Here is a 22,138-nt window from a genome sequence, read left to right on the forward strand (position 1 = left end):
TGAGGGGTAACAAGACCTATGCATTGGGATTAGTGAAGTGCCTTCAGAAATGTGAATTTTGTTATGAATTATTAGACTACCATGTAAAGAACTGAATTATATTCCACGTCGCATACAAACTCTATGACACATGATCATATGGAAGAGACATAAGTGCACTCCTAACATGGGCTAGACAAATCTACATAGTGTAATCACCCTTACAAAACCAATCACTCCACTAAATTGTGTGTCCCAATAGATCCACCCAAAGGCCTCCAATCCTATTTAGGACAAAAGGATTTGAGAATAGAGACTAAAGGGACCAGTCATGACCAACCATCATAGGCCTAGGATACCATATACATAATCATCACATGACCTACATGGCTTTAGAGTTACATCTCTCTAGTCTTACAATGGTGTTGTCATGAAAAATACTAGGGTACCTCCCAAGAGTAATAGATACCATTCTTATGATCACAACATAAACTGATAAAAAAGGCAAGAATAGGAAAAATAATCAGTTTTTGTTCAACCAAAGGGCCAACGAGGGCTTAAAGACTCAACTAGCAGCATGCAACGAGATGCAGTGACATCCAACTATAACGAAGGACAAGGAAAGGTTTTAAATGCAACTTGTAATAGCATGAAATGGCATATGATTAAATTAGTGGATAAGTAAACGATAGTTATATTATGTAACGTTATGTAGCTACAATTTAGAGTATTCTAAGTTTCTAACAACTGTTCCAGAAACTAAGCAAAGAAATGTAACAGTTTATAAAGGAGCTCTTCTAGATTGTCCATGCTATATAATGGCTGTTTCACTTGGTCAACGAGTAAGTCTCTTAAGACTTCCCACAATAAAACATCTCAACGGCATAGTCTTTATTGAAAATTATGTGCATATTTATAATTTCTTCTCCATCTTATCCCCTTTGATCCTTGCACGTGGGATAACTAGCTTTATATGCATGCATTACATTTATCGTTTCATCATTTCAAAAGATTTGAATTGCTACTTATGTATCGATTCCTTTTGTAACTTACTTCATAATGAGTTATGACAATAAATGTCCCACCAACCATGAGTTAGCATAAAACCCTAAAAACTAACATAAAGTACGTACAACTAACATAAAGCTCAGTTACTAACATAAAGTAAATCTTTAGGAATTAGAACACTCGTATATATATATATAGTTTTATGTCATATACATTATTATTTATGGATTCCCAAATTTACTAACAATTTTCTTTTCTGTGAATGTCCTGTGTCTACAGAGATCTATCTTACAATCAGTTTTCGGGAACTCTTCCAACATGGCTTACTGGCAATAATTTACAAGTGTATGCAAACAGGAGAATTTTCTGCTATAAATTCATCAGTTGACTTTTCAAACTTATGATTATAAATTAGAAATGGCTCTTCCACTTTGCCTTCTTTTCCACTTCTTTGTATATCATCACTTTTGTTTATTTCCAGCTCTCTTATAATTATTGTCTTCCTTGTGTACTTGTAAATGTCAGTGCCTATCGTTGTGTGTAATAATCAATAAGCTTCTTTCTATCAACTACGCTGTACAAATCATATTATGTAATATGATGACATGCAGGAATCTGGTTGGAAATTACTTTGCAACAAATGAAACAGATAAAAGGTAGGCATGCTTCCTTTATATCTCATCTTTTATTATAAAGAAAAGGAACTATTGATTAAATATTGAAATATTACTTTATTTCATTCATTAAAGTCCTAGACTCTGATATACTATACAAAATCACCGTTCTAATATTTATTTGGGATGCAGGCAAGGGATATGAATTTGAAACCTGCATACTTATAGTTTGAATTTTAATCTGTTTTTTACCTATCAGAATATTAAGCGGAGTTTTTTTTAATTAAAATGGGTGATTATCCACAACTTTGTAATTACAGATTTTCGGGGAGAAGTTTAGGTTGCCTCCAACGGACCTTTCCTTGCAATAGGGGAGCTCCACGTTGTGAGTTATTCTAGTAGTTTCCCTTTTAAGTACAATAAGTTACAGTTTCCAAAAGGTTGTCTGTTTTATTTGCATGTAGTTGTGCATATATAGAAGCCTGAACCCCCAAATTTACGGATAATTATTCATGGATATTAGGCTTTTATTAATGAGACTGACAACTTCAAGGTTTTATTTTTCTCATTCATTTTAAATTATATTTTCATATGTATCTTGCCTTTAATTATACAATTGCTTATAATCCAAAGGGAAGATATGGTCATAACATTCCCATGGTCTATCCAACCTTTGGTCTTCCTGCTTGATCTCCATTTGATAAGATTTGACAATAAGCACTTTGTGGAATTCAATACAATTTTTCGTATTCTCCATTTTCAAACTGATCATTTTGCCAGTCACAGTAATTTTTGCTATAAATCCCATCCTTGTCTCATATGTTCACACATTAAAGTTGATAGCATATACCAAAACTAAGACTCTGCCCTGAAATATCTCTACATAAGAGAACCTTCTCTTGATCATTAATAAGACCACTTATTTAAGATGTTTTTCCAAAAAAAAATCACCTAGCTATATGTTGGATATAGTCTAATAGCTGGCCATCAATGCCCTTGGGATCATATTTTATTACTATCCTTTCCAAATGACACAAATCATAATGATGTAAATTTAAACCATAATCTAAACATGGACAATACAACGATACCTGGAACTTCGCTCAATTGGCACTTACAAAGAGTTTGCTGCTATTACAGGCTCCAAGTGAGTGGACTGTAGGAATTCTTAAGAACTGGCTGAGCCATGAAGGTGAGGCTAGGGGTTATCTTGCAGTCAAATCGCCTATATTGGACTAATTGAACTAGGCAATGGATATCAACTCAGAAATCCAAAAAATCAAGGAAAATCAGCAAAATACCAGCAAAACATTGGAAAAACTCAACAACACTAAACTCAGACCTGAAAATCCTGAAAAGATCAGTGACCTGAAAATTTAGGAAAATGTTGGTAAAATCAGGAAAAATTAGAGGTTGCTGCAACATGGGTTGAAACATGCATTTCATCCAAATAGTTTTCAAAATGGACAACATCCACTAGATCTTTCTTGTGGTTCATATAGATCTTAAATTGATTATTCTGCAGTTTTTTTATTAACCATAGTTAAGACCATTAGTTGATACATCTTGCAAAGTATTTGTCAGAATAATTGTTCGTCTCAATAGTTTTGTTACAGATCAAATTGGCAGGGTTGGTGAGGTCCTTGCAACCTGCTTTGGTTAGAACACACAAAATGAAGACCCACTGTCACCTCGGTCCAAATCCCCACTAAAGCCCAACTACCTCCTTAATGGCTATGGGAGGATTGCTTTTGAATAATTCACCCAATAAAATAAAGATCAGTTCCTTGAATTGCACTTATAGGTGAAATGGAAGAGTTAATTGTTTTCTCTCCTGCATGCTCATTGTGTAAAAGTTTACAGTGAAAACTTTCAATTAGAAAGACATAACACTCAAATATGCAAGATATATCAATGTGACTAGTGAAAATGAGCGTACATAAAATATCCTAACCATACCTAAGGTTATTTTGTGATTAGATCTATGGTTAGAGAGGTTTTAATGTTATTGTGTTTGCTGCCCTATGACTGAAAACTGTAAAATCTGCAGTAAAACACAGGGATAACAACCAATTCCCCTTGAAATGACCACCCAAATAGTGCCAAAACACTCTCAATCCAAGATCTAAGGGTGGGGAGGCTAGGAGATGTTAAATTGACCCTTTAGGATCACTCCAAAGCCTTTGACCAACAACAATTATCATTTTTCAGCAAGCTAGAACTTGGATTTGTGAAGTTTTGGGACCAAATCCCACTAGGTGTTATGCCCAAAAATTTTCCAACAAGTATTTTAAACTAATAATAGCTAGAAATAATGATTTTTTGGCTCTATAAATGAAAGATAAATTGATATAAAACCTAGTTGTTAAATCCCAAGGTAGGATACCCCCGATCGGGAAGTGAAGGAACCTTGGATCCGGACGGAATACACTTATGACAGAAGGAATAATGAAGAGGGTACGTGGGCGGCCCATTCAAGGACCCCACACGAAGGAGGTGGAAGAAGCTGGGAAAAGGAGGCAAGTGGAGGATGCCTCGGGAACGCAAACGGGTAGGTGGGTGAACATTCAAGAAAAAAAGGTGGCGAGAGAGCTGGGTGAATGCATGCGAAGTGTGAGAGGAGAACGAGAGCCAAGTGTTGTGGGTGGTAGCCGAGAGCAGAGCAGGAAAAGGGATGGTTGTCGGCATCTAGATTCAGCTTGCATCAACTTGGAACAAAACTGGTATGTAAACCAAACTTCCCTAAGTCTAGATTTGGCACCAATGTCGCAAAATTGGAGGAAAGTCTAGCATAAAAGGAGGGTGGTGTCGAAATTAATTGGAAAATGTTGGTCTTGTCTTAAGATGCTGATGTCTGGTTTCTTAATTGCTGAAAGAAATGAAAAAATATGTGAATTTGGGTTCAATTGTCTGTTGTTAATGTCTGGACATGAATTGACTGCATTTCATGGAAGGCGGGGGGAGGGGGGGAAAGGAATCTGCGGAGGGTTTGGAGGGTCTCTCAAACCCAGGGGAAAGAAATTGATAACTGTCATAGGGAAATTCTGTAGTTTGGGATTGAGAAGAGGCTATGACTCCTCTGTTAGCCTGCGGGGGTCTAGTAGTTTCCATAATCAGTGGAGGGTGAGAGGGGGGAATGGGAAATATAAGACAGGCCCTGTGAGGTTAGTCTGGCTACTGGGGGGCTGCCAAACCCCAAGGGGAAGGAAAGAGATTCAGGGGAATAGGAATGGGGGGAATCTAGACCAGGGGGACTCTACATGGTCGGGGGGAAATCCATTCTCAATGACCTTGAGTCGAGATGGACTGCAAGGGCGGGCCAAAACTCAAAAAGATAAGAGGGAGGGGTTGGTGCATATCAAGTCCAGAGGGTCTGCCCTGGTGGCAGAATCGGAGCCAAAACCCTACTTTCCCGACGTTGGAATCCCAAATCCTTGTCAGCCAGCTCCTAAGAGTGGAGAGGGACCACTGCAGGGATCCCAGTTGATGGTCTCCAAGGGGGGCTTAGAGCTGAGGAGAGAAGTGATAACCCTGCTATTGCTGAGAATTGGGGGCAATCGGGCTGCCGAGAAGCAAACTTGCAGTTGGAATGTTGTAAAGCAGAATTATAAGGAACAGTGTTACTTGGGAGCAGGAGCGTAAGCGGGGAGCGGGAGCGAAAACAGGTGCAAGAGCGACATTTCCAAAAGCTCCCGGTTTGGGAGTGAATCCCCGAGCGTTTTTTATATAATATATATATATTTTTTATATTTTGATACATATATGTCAACAAAAACATGTATAATTATGAATTAGATATAAAAAACATAAAAAAACATAAATTGAACCATATAACAACAATCATCTAGAAGTTATAATCTTCATCAACCACGTCCACAAGTTAGTAAAATAGTAACATACAACATATTGAGTCTCGTGATTCATCAATCTTAAAGTTTCAAGCTTTCAAAATTCAATATATAACATTTATCATCATTGATCACCAAAGTTGTACTTGTAAGCTAAGTGTAACCATTACAACAAATAATATCTAACATGAAATGAAATGTTATAAAATGAAATGAAACAACTTTCAACTTTCATGAAGCATCATATTCATAATTCATTACTAATGAGTTATAATTGCCAACTTCAAACTTAAATTGTCATATATTGTTTAAAAAAATATCATAATAAATATGAAAGAGTCAATAGTTATAAAAACTACTAGAAACTAGAAAAGACAAGTAAATCTATTATCTATTGCTTATGCTTGGGCCTCTTGCCACCACGAGAAATGTCTAATTTTTTAGTCTTGTTGGAAAATCAGGGTCTTTGTCATTAATATCACCCTCTAAGCATTAATATCCAGAGGTATCTTTGTCATTACCTCTGTATCTGTATAAGAATCTTTGTCATTAGTATCACCCCCTAAGCATTAACATAAGATAGAAAATGCATAGCATGTCAAGTCAAGATTTTGTTCGAGTGATGCGTACATCTTTAGGAGGGTCATGATAGAGGAGTCCGACAACCAATGTCACTAACATTAAGGTACATAGAGGGATTGGTGCTCTTGATTAAATATGAGTTCCATACCCTAATACATGACAAAATTCAATGGAAACATTGCAATCTTGAAATCCTGAAAAACTGATAAGTCTGCTAGATTTTGAATGAAATCTAAAATTCTACTTTCTCCATATGAAATCCAATGAGGTCGGAACCACTCTCAAACATCCTGAGTCATTTCATGGTAATGTTAAAAATTTAAGTAAAAGGATGAAAATGAAGATTAAGGAGAATGTCACTTTTACTTTAAGAATTTAACATTACCATGAATCACATATCAATACTAGGGCCATAGGCTTGATCATTAAGTTGCCCCACTCAAAACTTATTTGTTTCTTTGAAAAAAAATTGCATTTGGAACATTACTGCAACAAAAAAAATTGCAAAAAAGGCTAAACGCTCACGAAAATGCTCCCGAAAAGGCAGGGAGCGTTTATTTTTTTTTAGGGAGCGTGGATTGGGAGCGGGATTGGGGGGGAAGGGGGGGCTCTTCGCCGCAACAATGATAAGGAACGACAGAATGTTATGAAAGAAATTCGGATTGGTTTTAATGTATGCACTTATGTTAACATTACAGGTTTAATTAACTCCTATACTCTTCAGTCCTCGGTGCTCCAACATCAGGAACAAGTAAGAACGTGAGAGGGGTGGGGACTGAAGGAATTGCTGAAGGAAAAGATGGTGAAAGCAGAAGCGAGACAAGGAAGAAAAGGAGGCCAGCGAGCAGGTAAGTAGGCAGAGAAGAAAATGAAGGGTTCGATGGCTTCAACGAGCAAAACCCAACGAAAAAGGGGAAGAAAAACGGGCGAGGAAAGTATGCAGAACTTACTGCATGCTTACCATGCAGGCACCCCAACACAGGTAAAAGCAGTAATAGCGACGTGGGAGACAAAGTTAAATGCCAATGTGGCAAACGAAGAACTTCCAATGGAAGATTGGGAGCCATTACTTATTGACCTGGGACATACTAGAGGCCGCCAAACACTGTTCAGACAAACCATCCAGCAGTACTGGGTCATGAAGAATCTGCTGGCAAGGGCAATGACAACATATAGGGACAGAGAAGAACCAGAGCAAGCAAGGCAGGAGGAACCAAGTTTAAAGGACATTCAGAAGGAAATCCAGGCTGTACAGGTACAACAATATCACCAGAACCTTCGTTTTGGGAGAATGGAAAGCAAATCCAAACCTTGCTGCAGAACGAAGTGCCCAGGTCAAGTGCCAAGGACCCGACCCCTGTTGAGTCATCTGATGACTGATGCAAAGTAGTAGAAAATTAATTTTTGTTATTATGACGGATAACATTTACTTTACAAGTCAAAGCATTAAGTATATAGTAGATATAGTCGCAAACTTAGCATGGATGATAAGGATCAAACTGTTTAAATTTTGGACAACTTTTGATGCTGATCGGTGGCCAACAGACTTGGTTTCCTTTGGGTAGGTTGAGGCCACTAGATATATTTTGTTACCTGCTTATAGATAATTAATAGAAAAGGGAAGTACTACCAAGCTTACACAAAAAAAAATCCCAAGGTAAGATATGGTGTTGGGAACCTTGAACTTGAAAAGTTTGCATATCTCTTATATTACAACAAAGAAAAGTGCAAATCTGAAACATAAAATTTAATGCACAATGAAATATTTATGTAGTAATAGCTCAAAAAATTAGTGTAGTAACCCTTGGTTAAGATATAACTTTATTTCCCATAACGCCAAGGTAAATAAACTAGTTTTTAATGATAAAACTTGTAAAAATCAGCTCGTTAATTATCCTAAAATAAAACAAAAAAATTAAAGATTTTGATTTTTTAATATATAAAGTGGTTTTTGTAGATGTCTTACCTTGTACCACAATAAATTACCTCAAGATACCGAAAACACAATTGCACTTAAATTGACCTTGCACTTTGATAGGTAGGTGGGCTTGGTCTTGAAAAGAGAATATTGTCCCCACTTTTGTTCTAAAAGACTCCACACTTTTTGTTGGAAAGTGTAACTAGGTTCGGTTTTCATAATTATCATTGTAATTGTATCAATGTATATTTCATGTAAAAGCAAAAAGAAAGAAAAATAAATTTATTATTATATTTTTTATTATTAGTCAAAGTATGTTCTTCATGCTTCTAGGGTTTATTGATTCAAAAAGAATATTTGTCATGAGTCAAAGTCCCATTTGGACAATTTGTAAAAGAAAGAAAAAAATTGTTTTTGAGTGAAAAGAGTCAATTTGACACCACAAGACCAAGTGGCCCTGCTTGGAGAAGTTGGCCTAGAAGAGGCACCATTGAACCCACTGGACAGCTATATATAGAAGTCACTTTTGATCACTCACTCATACACATCAATTTCTATGCTAAGAAGTGGAAGAAAAAGCATGAAGTCACGTGAGAGAGAAGACAAAGTCAAAAGAGAGAGAATTTGGTGATTTTTGCTAGTTTTTGCTCACACGTACAGCGTTGCTGGGGTAATTCTGCGAACCACAGGTCCGAAATTGTAGGTCTGAATTGCAGGTCTGAATTTCTGTGTTTGACTGGATTTGTTGAGGTTTGACTAGTGTTGACTTTGACTTGATTGAGGAAGGTTTTTAAAGGAGAGCTGACTTGGGCCTTGTGTAGGTATTATTCTTGGTTTTTGGGTTTGGATGTATCACTTTGATTTGATTCTAAAAGAAGAGGATTTGGTTGCATTTTCCCCCTTGTGGGGTTTTGCCCTAGCTTGGAGCCTATATCTTGTGTTCTTTGTCTCTTGTGATCTTCATGTTTCATATGTTTTGGTTATTGTTTGATGAAGATAATGCAATTAATGTAATAACAAGCCAACAAATACTCACAAACAATAATCAAGTAAGAGAAACCAATCTTAATTTGCTGCCCTATTTGTTTCTCAACATGGTATCAGAGCTAAGGTAAGGAGAAGGTTGTAATGATCCCAATTTTGTGCATGCAAAAATCACTTACGAGTTTTGCAAATTTCTGGTTAATATTAAAAAAGGGAAAATATTATTTTGAGAAAAGGGAGAAATTATTATTTTAATGGAGAATGGCGGCAAAATAATATTTTATTGAAAAAAGAGGCAAATTATTATTTTATTTAAAATGGCGGGAAAAAGTCTCCTAGTGGAAGATGGGCCCCACCAATAAAATAATAGGGAAAAAGTAGAATCTAGAAGCTAGAAGGAGGCTCAACGGAGAATTATAAATAGAGGATTTGACTCAATTGGAAATCATTTTATTCTGTCATTTCTATTTGACATTGTGAAGGAGCTCAAGAAAGTTTCAAGAGATTAAAGTGAAACTCATTAGCTAATTTCAGTGGACTTCGAGTGCCACCCTATTTAGCTTGTTGGGAAGATTATTTCAGATCTTCCATTGCTGTATATTGCAGAGAATCTCCAGCATATGAATCAGTTGATCCAGCATTGCTAGTCTTATTTGTTGCAAAGGATTATTGGTATCATAATTTGGTGTTTGCAGGATCACTCCTTCCTAATCCAAGGGTTGAGTTCAATTCTTCATTCCAAGGAGGATGAGTACAAGTTTGTGAGGTCGATTTTGAAGTGGTTACTCCATAAAGATCAGGAACTAAGCTTCTATATCCTAGGCCAAAATTTACAACCAGTTTGGAGGTCAATATTGAGGTTGTATTATCTCTTTCAAAGGAGCGAGAGTTTTAGCCTATATTCTTCAGAATTCCATCATAAAATGGCCGCGATATACCCTGGAAAGGAGGTCGAAATTGTTTGGCAACAACAACAAATTACAGAGGCTGAAATTTAGCATCATAGAGGAAGGGCCGCATACATTGCGTGACTGCCAAATTAGTTCCAGAATTTGTATTTCCTTGGCTGCTGGGTTTGCTGTAGCTGACCCATTCTGTCAGGGGTGTATCGAACCTCTCATTTCCTTTCTAACACTGTTTATAAGGAGGAGCTGTATAACCAGAGGTCTGATTATTGTTTCTCCAAGGCGCTAAGTAGTGTTTTGCTTGAGAATGTTGGTACCAATCACAACAAAGATGGGATCAAATTTCAGTCCCTAATTATCAGATCCGGAAATTCCTCTTTGGAACCACATTCTTATGCCTGTTGCAGATTGTTTATCAAGGGCTGAGTTATTTTCATGTCTGTAGCAGCTTATCCATCAAGAAACCTACTTGTTAATCCCCCATTTTAGTTGCAGACTGATATTCATCACTTGCTGGCCGAATTCTGGGCTTGTAAGCTGAACATACATGCTGAAGAAGACAGAACTTGTGAGCTGGTACCATTGAGCACCCACCCATTCTACTTGCTATGCATTTGTGAAGATGAGGACAAGCATAAATTTGTATCTGGGACATATTACTGAAGAATATACTGCTGGAAATTGATTTGGTGAGGTCTGGTATATATATTATTACTGCATCCATCTTGGGTGGACTGATCTGACTGAAAGGGATACACCAGGTCCTTTATTGTCTTGCATTTTCTGTGTATGTTCCTTTAATTATAGAGCTGCCCAAGAGCAGATTTCCTATCCTCTATGTTTGTATCAGTGTTAAATGTATTTTCTGGGCTTAATATATATAAATCAGCCAAGTTGTTTGAAGCTTTTCCATGGCATGCAATAGTTTTTGTGCGTAGTAATTGAATTAAATTGTGAAAGGAGCACCTACAACAGTATGTCTATGAAATGTTTGACAAAAGCTCTCACTGAGTGAAACAATTAAATTTATAAAACACAGTGACAATTTGGAGGAAACCTTAAGAAGGAACATCACAGTGGTATTAGAGCATGATCTTGGCCAGTTGTGGGCAATGTCACATGGTTCGGGTTCTAGTTCGAGTTCGACAATGATTAGGTTCGGTTTGAGTTCAAAATTTTAGATGAGGTTCGCCATTAGCTTTGTCCATATATATACATAGATTAATTTAAAATGAATTATAGGATAAAATAATAGGAAATCAACATCAGTAAACATAAAAAATGCTATTACGGACATGGAAACTGCAAGGATAATTTACAAGCTTGAGTTGTGACATGAAGTTATGAGTTTTGATCTATGGACTTGGTCAATGGCTATGAGGTTCAAAGAGGTTCGCCGAACCTCAAAATTTTTTTAAGGTTCGGCAAAATTCAAGCCTCAAGGTTAAAGTTCGACGAACCTTGTGACATAGGCCGTGGGGAAGCTAGCAAGATTATGGACGTGTTAGACATGCTTGCACAGTGATTGGTGAATTTATGGACACTCAATGATGCAAAAAATGAAGAGTAGACAGGGGACCATGGAGGAGTTGATGCAGCAAAACCAACAGTTGGTGAGGCATAAGCAATAGGTCCTAGAGAAGATGCAACAAATGATGGGAATGTTGATACATAACCAACAGAGAAGCCACATAAATGCACGCACAATCCAGCAGAACAACACCCATGACTAGCCTAGCCAACCTACCATGCCTCATTTTCTGGATGAACCAAAGAAGGAGAGAAAACCAGACACCTTTGCACATTTGATGAGGTCCTTCGCAGATAGGATTGATGAGTATGAGGTGTTGGACACCATGATCAGGAGGGCTCTCTCGTTTGAGGAGCATAGATCAGGAGCGGTGTTGACCACCACATGTCAACTACCCATAGCAGGTAAACCCCCTTTTTTCGAAAAAGGGATAGCACCTGATCAACGTGTCCGTGCCATTCGACTATCATCATCAGCTCGATCATGTTATGTTGTAAACCGAGTCTGCATGTGTAAATTTGTAAATAATCTTAGTAGGTCTGTGTCATGTATGTATTTGCCTAGGTAAACCTAATCTTCTAGTGATAATCTACGTTCCAAAAGGTTTTTTTTCTCACCGACCCATGGTCGGCAGAGTTTTGCTTCAGCCTAACCCCAAAGCCAGAATGGATTTTGTCATTAGAATCTTAGGTGAATCCTAGTGTGCTAGGTCGAGTATGTAAAAGTGATTTGGGAATAATCCTAACTATTTGGTTAGGTTATTACAAATCACTTGATCTGCTAGATTACATTTGTGTCACAGAACTGGGCGGTCTATGAGGGTCTATGTCAAATGGGTTTCCCCCCTTGAGATGTAAAAATGTAAAAATCATGATGTAAAGTGTCTTGAGGGTTAGAAAATGTTTTATCCCCTCATAAGTCCTAGGTCATAGGTGTTTTTTCCAAAGGTTAGGTTTGAGGGTCCCTTTTAATAAAAAAATATAAAAAATATAAAAATTAGAAATTAAAAAAATATATAAAAATAACAAAAAATAATAAAATAAATAAATAAATAAATAAAAATGAAATAAAATAATATAAGTCAAAGTTTTGAGAAAATAAATGCAAAATTTTAATTTTTTATTAAATTTCCTCAACATTTAAAATTTCGACGGATGAGATTAAGAGATTTTGATCCTCATCGACGGTCGAGATCACTTTGACATGGATCACTTGAACCAGCCGTTTGGAATTTTTTCTTTAAATAGGGTGTCAGGGGTCATTTGAGATCATTCAATCTTAGAATCATGTGCTAAAGAAAGCTCTCTTGTAGTCATTTTTCATGTGCAATAAAGAAAGACTTTGGGGTTGAAATCTTGTTGGTGTTACTCTTCTGGAATTGTTGTAAGATGTTTTATTTCTGTGCATGATTTTTAATTTCAGCCATTGATGATAGCTTTATGAAGAGTGATTTTAAACACAGGTATCTTGTTTAATCGCTAGGGTTTGAATGGTAAATTTCTGAATATGATGGCAGGTATCTCCATTAGATCTAGATTTTAGTATCGTTTTCTCCCTCTTTGTTAATGGTTGAAATAAAATTGTGCAAGAAATCTTTTTGTTGAGATTACCGGGCATTCGAGGAAGTTCTCCGCTGAACCAGCCAACTCCCAGATTGCATTTTCTGAAGAGCCCAGCCAGTTTTGATCCCGGGCTTATCATTTGAATTTTTCTTGTGAATGCATGAAGGGTTTTCTGAAGCATCTCACGTTAAATTTAAATTCTGAAAATATTTCTGTGACATACTGACAAATCTGGCTATTTAGAGCCTTTAAGCTGTGAATATTGTAATTATTTAACTGGTTCTAGGGTTTTAGTTTTGTTTCTTGCATATTTTATTTCTTGGTGTTTGTTATTGTCATTACAGGTTGCAGATCTAAAGGTGAGCTTCAATCCTAAAGCCAGATCTAGGCCCTGGTGGGTAAGTTCTGGCCTCAGAGTCGGCTCTTGTAGGGATATTTTCAAGATCTGGAAAATTTTATGGGTTTTTCATTTGACAATATGAAGCAGTGGATTTAAAAAATTCTAAATTAAGTTTTCTGGAAAAGGTTTCTGAAGAAATTCTAGGTTTTCCAAGCCATTTGTCTGTCGTCTGGGGTTTCTTTTTAGCAGGGAATTTTTCGATTTTTTTTTTGGGTATGCGCTGCCCTGGGCATGCTCCTCAAACCCTCTCCTCAGCAAATCTACCATCTCCACACATTCAAAGCCTCACACAGTGGCTCCTTCTGTGTTGATCCAGCAACTCACATTCTCATCCGTCGTTGGTTTCTCTCCACGCAGACCACCAATCTGCTGCTCCACGTCATTTCTCTGGTTGTTGTCGTCTCCATCTTCACGCTACCAGAAATCCGTATGCCATCCGCCCTTTCAAACCTGCATCTTAAAGCCCTCGTCTCTCACGCAGTTCATCAACACTCCAAGCGTTTCCTTCCTCGCTGCAGTCATTCGAGCCCTCCCATCTGCGTGTTTCCTTTTTTTCTCTTCTTCACGCAAATCCCTCATCATTGCTGCCACTTGAACTTGTTTTCCTCCCTAACCTGCAAGACACTTCCATCATCCTTGCCTATGCAGCGCCCTCACATCGCATTCCACTGTTGCCTTTTCCCCTTCACCGTCCAGCTACACACTCGCAGCCATCTGCGTGTATCCACGCTGCCTCAAACCCTCTCCTGCCTGTGCGCTATTCTCTTTGCCTCTTCGTTAATCTGCAACGAACAATCAACCAAACAAACATTCGAAATTTTTTACATATGCTACGGTTCGATTTTGTGGTTAGGGTAACGTATGTATTTATATATAGTTTAGCTTTAGATTTAGAGTAAAAAATTTTGTTTTAGTTTTTTTTAGTTTTTGGTTTAGATTTAGTTTAGTGTATGTTTTTATTTTAATAAAGTATGTTAATAGATAAAAAATAAATAAAAATTCGATTTGTTATATAGTTTTAGAGTTAGAGTTTTATTTATTTACTTTTGATTTTATTTAGCTTAAGTTCTAGTTTTATTTTTAGGTTTAGCTTTGTTTTATTCCTAAAAAATAATAATAAAAAAAAAAATCATAAAAGGTTTAAAAAAAGGTTTTTTTTTTTTTTTTTGGGGTCTTAGTTTAGATTAGATTTTAATTTTATTTAGATTTTAGTTTTGTTTTATTTTGATTTTAAACTTAGAATTTTATAAAAATATAAAAATATATAAAAATTAAAATTTTTTGAAAAGATTAACTAAAAATTGAAAATTCATTTTGGTGTCTTTTGTGGTATCTATGTTCCACTTCTCTATAGTTAAATGCGCTTAAATGTTTATTTAAAGATTAGCTATTTGAAAAGTGGTGAATCATTTTGTGACCTGGTTAGCATCTATTGAATATTTTGCATCTGGTGAAATTAATCGTTGCTTGGATTATATAATGCTCGTGACATGTTTGATATTTTGTAAATATTTTCAAGCAATCATTAAATTACTTCATAAGCAGCAGCAGCTAATTAATTTCTTGGTTTTCATTAACTCCATAAGGCACTGGTCTTAAGCATTTAAAGATCTAATCAAATTCTAAAATCAATCAAGTGCTTGTTTCCCCTACTGTGTCTCCCAACCCAACTGGTTCCCAGTTGGTCTTCCTTTTTCCCATAGGGTCTACCCCCCTTAGCATGCTTTACGGAGACGGCTTAAACGGAGAGATCGGGGATCTGGGTGACATCCCCCGGTCTGAGCGTTGTCGCGCTGCCTAGACAATTTGTGCAACAACAAGCGGGATCATCATATTGGTGCACCAAGGGCAAGGCCCACTACATGGAGGAGATTCTCAACATCGAGCATGAGGAGGAGATTGCAATGAGGCAGATAACCCGGGTGGTTGTGGGGAGGATATAGATCGGCCTAGTGTGACTCTAGAGTCACTACTATCGAGAGCACCTTGGTGGCACAGGTTGAGACATTGGCAGAGAGAGTGGGGCATATATGCATAGGACCATCCATTGACGAGATGCCATTAGGCATAGAGGCATCCAGATCCATGACAGAGTTTCCATACCGCAGCCACCTACAGTTTATGTCACAAGGTTTGTTGAACTTTAACCTTGAGGTTCGAATTTTGTCGAACCTTAAATTTTTTTTTGAGGTTCAACGAACCTCTCAACCATTGACCAAGTCCATAGATCAAAACTCATAACTTCATGTCACAACTCAAGCTTGTAATTTATCCTTGTGGTTTCCATTGTCCATGATAGCCTTTTTGATGTGTACTGATGTTGATTTCTTACTATTTTATCCTATGATTCATTTTATATATATATATATATATATATAGATGAACCTAATGGCGAACCTTATAAAAAAATTCGAACTCAAACCAAGCCTAATCATTGTCAAACCCGAACTGTGTGACATTGCCTATAGTGGACTGGTGAGGATGCTTTGCATGATGGGTTGACTATGGAGGAGAAGTTGGAGACTCAAGTTGAGCCCATGTTGAGGGATGAGAAGCCACCTTTGGGGCTAGCCATTGATCAAGAACTTCAACACAATTCACTTCATAGGCACATAGGCAGGGTTTTTAACATTCTTAGCTCATGCCTATGCATGGGACAGAGAGAGGCGGAATTGTCTAGACAGATAATACGAGATGACCAGGTCACCAGGGGCAAGTGACTTGAGTTGAGTATGGCACAACGTCAGCATGGATGGCTTGTTTTGTAAACAGGAGATTGTACATTCGATCTCTCCTTTTGGATTGGATGGCAGGAGGTATTGAGTTGGTACCTGATGGAGCAAGCTAAGTGGTTGGATGCATCCACGACCATAGTTCAACAGAGGTCACGGATTATCAGAGGGGCTCGTGGGCCAGACTGTTGTTGGGATCCAGGTGGGATTCCCCATCACATCAGAGAGTCAGTCGATGATGGTAGTAGCTGCGTGATAGATCCGGTGGTTGGTCACACACGCACTTACAATTCCTGTCGGAGCCCCAAAAAACATTAGTGACAGGATGGTTTGATAGGGGAGCAAGCAAATTTCATGAGTTGTTTTAGCATATTGACTATGCATGGGGTCACAAGGTGATTAGCCTATTAGTTTTTGTAGCATTGGATGTGTTCTATCCATGAAATTTGGTGGAGAGGCTAGAATACATAAGATCTCCAAAACCCAGTAATTGTTTCTGGAAATTCTGCCTAGAAGTGTCCCAATTAGATTATTAACTGATTTTTAAATATTTCCCAAGTTTAAACTTAAGGAATATGGTTAATTAATCAGTGTTAATTGAGATAAGGTGACAATAGTCTAGAAACTCACATAGATTGATCTAGAAATGATCCTAGCCATTGATTAAGTTTTAATCTTGGTCGTTGAAGCTCCAACAGTGGATTACAAGAGGAGATCAATGTGGTGATGGACAGCGCACCAGAGTCACTTGGAGAATTCGATTTTTCAGAGTAGCAGTAGTCAGTTGACGGAGAGATCGAGCTTCAGTGCGGCAGCAAAGATAGTGAGGGGCAGGGATATTGAACCGAAGGAAGTTTTCCAAATCTAGAGAAGCAGCAACAAGAGGGCCGAGTTATTCCCAGTGGGATAGCCCAAAGGACTGCGCAATTGCTTTAGATTAGAGGTTCGATTTAGCTGACGAAAAATTCATTCTCAGCTCCAAAGGCTGGGCAGAGGTTCCAGAGTGTCTGAGAGACGATTTACTTAGCAGTGGCAGGCATAAGGACTTCATCAGAGACTGGTTGGAGGCTTGATGTCATAGAGACTACGTAGAGCAGTGCAGAGGTTGACGCATAGGGTCTAGGAGGCCGAGTTTTCTGAAGGCAGGTTGTGTCGGGTTTGCTTAAGGAGGAAAGGTAATTCCCTTCAATAATTTTGCCCATATTTTTCTTGTTGTGGATTGCCAATTTCAGGTATCTAAATTGTACTCAGATTTTCACTACTGCATAATAATAAAAACCCTCACTGCTACACCAGTTTTCCCAAGTTGGGTTTTCCTAGGGACATCTGTCCAAAAATAGTGATGTCAAATTGGTGTGTGTGTGCTAGTATTTTCTAAGATTCCAATGCTATTTATTTTCCGTAGAATTTTATTTGTGAAGGTTGTATTGTGTTTATTTCGATGTTGTCGTAGCAATAAACTGAATAATTAATTTATCAGTTAGAATAAATAATACTAGTTGTTGCAATAGGATTTTAATTTTGAAATTTTCACATGGTACCAGAACGCGATTGATTAGTCAGGGACCTCAAAAGTGAAAGAAGGAATTTCATTGTCCAGTAAGAGCAGCATGCCGAAATTCCTAGGGGTAGCGCAATCCATTGCCAAGCAGGCCGAGTTGCTTGAGGAAATTCGATTTTTCTGAGAGGCGAAAAAAATTGACTTTCCAGATTGAGTGATTCCAACAGGCAGAGGGAGCAACTCAGATTTTTCGTTGGGCAGATTTCCGGCTGGACGCAGAGGGTTTTACAGCAGTTCACTAGCGAAAAACTGTGAAAATTTGAAGACCCAAATTCCTACTGCAGCAAACTGATATTACTTCTCCTACTTGTTAATTCATGCAAGTTATTTACTATGTTACAATGTAGATATCGAAGTAAATACGACTGCAACCCTCACTAATTAAATTAAATGCAGAAACAAGAACTGAGCAAGAAGAAATAACACCCATACAAGTGACACTATTGTTTTTGGACAAATGTCCCCGAAAAAACCTAATGCAGCAAAACCGGTGCAGCAACTGAGGATTTGTATTATTATGCAGTAGTTTTTTAATACAATGACAATCTTTGGATGCCTTACTGGTTATCCAATATAGAGAATCTGACTGGTAGAGAAATTAGTGAGAAATATCTCACACTATCACTGGGGATCCAATATTGATCCAGGCTCTAGATGGTAAACCCCACACTGCCTCTGTGTCAACCTACGCAGTTCAACATCATAGCTACTAGGCTTAGCAACCCTTCTTGCTGGTCGATTTTCCTCTCGAACTTCGACTCTTTGCCCTTCTGGGCTCACACCCCGGGTTCTGGCTCTAGAACTTGACACTCCAGAAAATTTCGAATCTCCTCTTAGGCTCTGCACTGCCTCAGTGTGGCTCTACACTGCCTAGCATGGCTCTGCGCTGCTTCTTCTGGATCTCTCTCTGCCTCCTATGCAATGTATCCCCGGATCAGGAAACTCTCCAACCAGAAAACTATCCCTGCCCCTCATTGCAAGAAATCTCCTCTATGACCTCTCTGGCAACTGTTGCGCTACTCTCTTAAGAAAACTGATCTTTGATCTCTCACTCAATGTGTCTTCCAAATGCCCGTCAAAGTCCTTATAATCTTCTCGTTGAGTAATCAACGACCTAGATTAAATTCTAATCAATGGCTCAGATCATATTGACTCGATCTCCATATTCTTCTAGAAGATTCACACCCAGTTTTATCAATACCCTTTAGTTATTTTAATTTCCTAAGTTTAGACTTAGGCATCCATTAAAAATAATAATTATTTTAATAAAACTGTCTCCGAGTGGAATTTCCTGAAACGATTTTTGGGTATTTTGGAATACATGTCTCCTAGCCTCCCTGCAAATTTTGAGGCTTAGAGAACATCTGATGCTACTAGGAATCAACACTCCCTCTTAGCGAGGAATGTGCTCTAGTAATGCAACGTGCTGAGCATCACCCTGACTATGTAACATCTCCCTCTGCGTTGCTGATGTCTGACATCACTGCCCACCAACTACTGCACAACTCTAATTTTTGCTGCATCCATGCTACTGCTGACTCTGCTGAACTATTGTCAACCACTGCATCTGCACTGCAAATTTCTTGCTACTATCACTGCAACATCTGTGACAGAAAAACATCCAAAATACTGAACTAACTGTGTTTAGTATGATGCATCTGTCGTCCGAGTTCTGATCGTTGCTAGACTCTGCGTTGTCACTGAAGCTTCTGTGTTGTTTCCGACTCTACTTTGTGCCAATTGCACTGCTTCCAACACTAGCTTTGCGCTGCTCAGTATCTGACTGCTACTAGCCACTGCATCTATCACTCTGACATCTGTCTGCACCACCTGACACTGGTCCATCTTACTACTGCTGACTATGGGCTCTCGTAGCAAGGTCTTGATCCAAGAGGTGGACCCCTCAAGCATCCTACCCATCTATAGTCCTTTCGAACTACAATACTAGATCACCCCACCTCTCCCCTGGAGGTATCTGCGGAATCATGGCAAACTCGTCCTCCTCGATCTTTATTGTTGTAATATTCGGATCATGTTTCTTGTCCTTGTCCTTCTTCTTGAGAGGACACTACGTAGCGTAGTGACCAAATTCACCACAGCGGAAACATTTGATCTTCGAGACGTCCTTCTTCCGCCTCCGCTGCTCCTGCTACCCCTTTGATGTAAGGGTTGCATTCTCCTCCTCCTTGGGCTTCGTCCCACTGTTGTTGCTGCATCAATTTTGCACTTGACTAAGTCTCGCCTCATCTCTTCCTATTGAAGAGCGGCCCACATCCTTCCCCAATCCGGTAATTTCTCTCTACCCAAGATACTTTGGACAAATACTTGCCATTCTTCTGAGACTGAACTCAGGGCCAACCTCACCATCTCTGTAGGCTAAGGTGATGATCCTATGGCTGCCAACTGATCTCGGACTTCCTGAAGCTTCGATAGAAACGGATCAATGCGTTCCCCCTTCTGCATCCTTGTGGATCTCATTTTCTCCTCGAGTTACATCTTCCACTACTCAAAAGATCCCTGATACAACGCAGCCAAGGCATCCCACTGTGAAAATTACTACTCTCGAAGGAAACCCTACTGTAGCAAATTTGAATCTACTTCACCTACTTGATTTTTAATATACATTAACCAAGTTATTCTTCTGAATACTGAAGCAAATTACTTCTGCAGCCTACACTAATTAAATATTTGATCTCATGAAACATAAAACAGAGCAAAGAACAAGATACATAGGACACGCTTCTTTTGACACAATAGTCCTTGGAAAAACCCAATGTGGGAAAACCGATGCAGCAGATCTAAGGGTTTTTTATTATGCAGGAGAAATATCTAAATACAAATCTAGGATGCTCATCTAGCAATCCTTTACAGAGGTAAATACTGGTGGAAAATCCGGGTGACTTTTACCTCACTTCCCCTGGCAAAATTCTGGCTAATTCGACACAAGAATGGCTAACCCTAGCTATTTCTACACTGGCTCTGCGTCAGCCCTACATCACCTTCTCTGCCCTCTGTGTCAGCTCTCCCGACTATTCCAACAGTTCCCGGCAGTTCGGACAGTTTTGGATTCTGCTTGATAGACAACTTTTCTACGTCAGCTCTCCCGGCTACTGCGCTGCCTCTCTGCAAGCTCGCTCCGCCTCTCTGTCAATATTCTCCGGAAAGTCCTCTCGGATTCTCACTGCCCCTTTGCTACAGAATGGTCACTGAGTTCGAATTTCTCAACTTCCTAGCCCCAGAAATCGAACTCTAGATCAAATCTCTCTCTCTCTCTCTCTGTGTTTCCAAATGAACCCCAAGCCTCCATTTTATACTTTTCTTGTTGAGTCTTCAACGGCCAAGATAAAGTCTCTAATCAATGGTTAAGATTAAAACATGACTTGATCTGCCTTCTAGATCATTCTCATCCATATTTTGATTAATACCCATTAATATTTTAATTTCCCTAAGTTTAGACTTAGGAACCCCATTAAAATTATTAATTATTTTAATAGAATACAATCCGGGTGGAATTTCACCAAACGGTTTTTGGGTTCTTTAGAACTCACGTGCCTTAGCCTCTCCATCAATTTTCAAGGCTAGAGAACTTTCGATGCTACCAAAAACTAACACTCCCTCTTAGCGGGGAAAGTGCTTTAGCAACAATGTCCACCTACATGTTGTTCTGTTTCTGAAGCACCTCCTTTCTGCATTGCTGCTTCCACCAACACTGTGCTGCTGCTGCTACTGTACTACTTCCCGTGACACTGCCACTACCACGGTTGCATCTATACTACAACTCCCTCTCAAACGCTGCATCTGCTATGCTGCTAGCACTACCACTGCTAAAACTACATCCGTACTGCAACTCAGTTGTTGAGAGAAGCAACTGAAAAACATCCAAAATTAGCTGAACTTAACTATGTTTAGCATAATACAATGAATGTTGGAATCTGACTACTACTGATTCTGACCCTCTGAATCTTTTGCGCTGCTACTGACTCCTACCCTGTGCCAATTGCACTGCTGCCAACCTTGCTCTGCGCTGATCAGTCTCTGGTCCCAAGCTACTGCATCTGTCCTCCAAACAATCCACTGCATCATCTGAGACGAAGTCCATCTCGCTACTCTTGAATCTTGGGCTCTCGTAGCAAGGAATTGATCCAAGAGGTGGACTCCTCAAGGATCTTGCCCACATGTAGTCCTCTCAACTACAGCTCAATATCACCCCATCTCCCTCTTGGAGATGCGTGGGCACTCATGGCAAACTCATCCTCGTCTATCTTCGCGACTGCAACCTTTGGATCAAGTCCTTATCTGGAGTGTGGAATACTGAGCCTGTTTGGAATTGGTAACTCTGTCTGGAACCTTAACTCAGAGTAGCCTAAATTGATAAGCATACACAATGCTCAACCTCCCCTCACAAGATATGTACTTGAGGATGTGATAGGCTACTTCATCCCAAGGGTAAGGGAGGCTCTCTCTTCTCACTCCATTTTTGTCTTCAACAAGCTTCTCTTTATGGAGGAAGAAGT

The 22,138-nt window shown here is 38.8% G+C and overlaps 1 protein-coding gene across 1 annotated transcript in view; it reads left to right on the forward strand.

Annotated features, from left to right (window-relative positions):
* LOC149227612 (putative LRR receptor-like serine/threonine-protein kinase At1g56140) overlaps positions 1-22,138 on the forward strand; it is an 872,347-nt gene that overhangs the window by 708,495 nt on the left and 141,714 nt on the right. Inside the window, exons 7-9 of the mRNA XM_089380551.1 lie at positions 1,267-1,332; positions 1,599-1,643; positions 1,922-1,986. Of these exons, the coding sequence (XP_089236677.1) occupies positions 1,267-1,332; positions 1,599-1,643; positions 1,922-1,986 (176 nt within the window). The remainder of the gene's footprint in view (positions 1-1,266; positions 1,333-1,598; positions 1,644-1,921; positions 1,987-22,138) is intronic.

Source organism: Pinus tabuliformis, chromosome J (assembly GCF_031772625.1).
Source record: "Pinus tabuliformis cultivar Carrire ecotype Pingquan chromosome J, CPIR1, whole genome shotgun sequence".
In the NCBI taxonomy this organism is placed as follows: Eukaryota; Viridiplantae; Streptophyta; class Pinopsida; order Pinales; family Pinaceae; genus Pinus; species Pinus tabuliformis.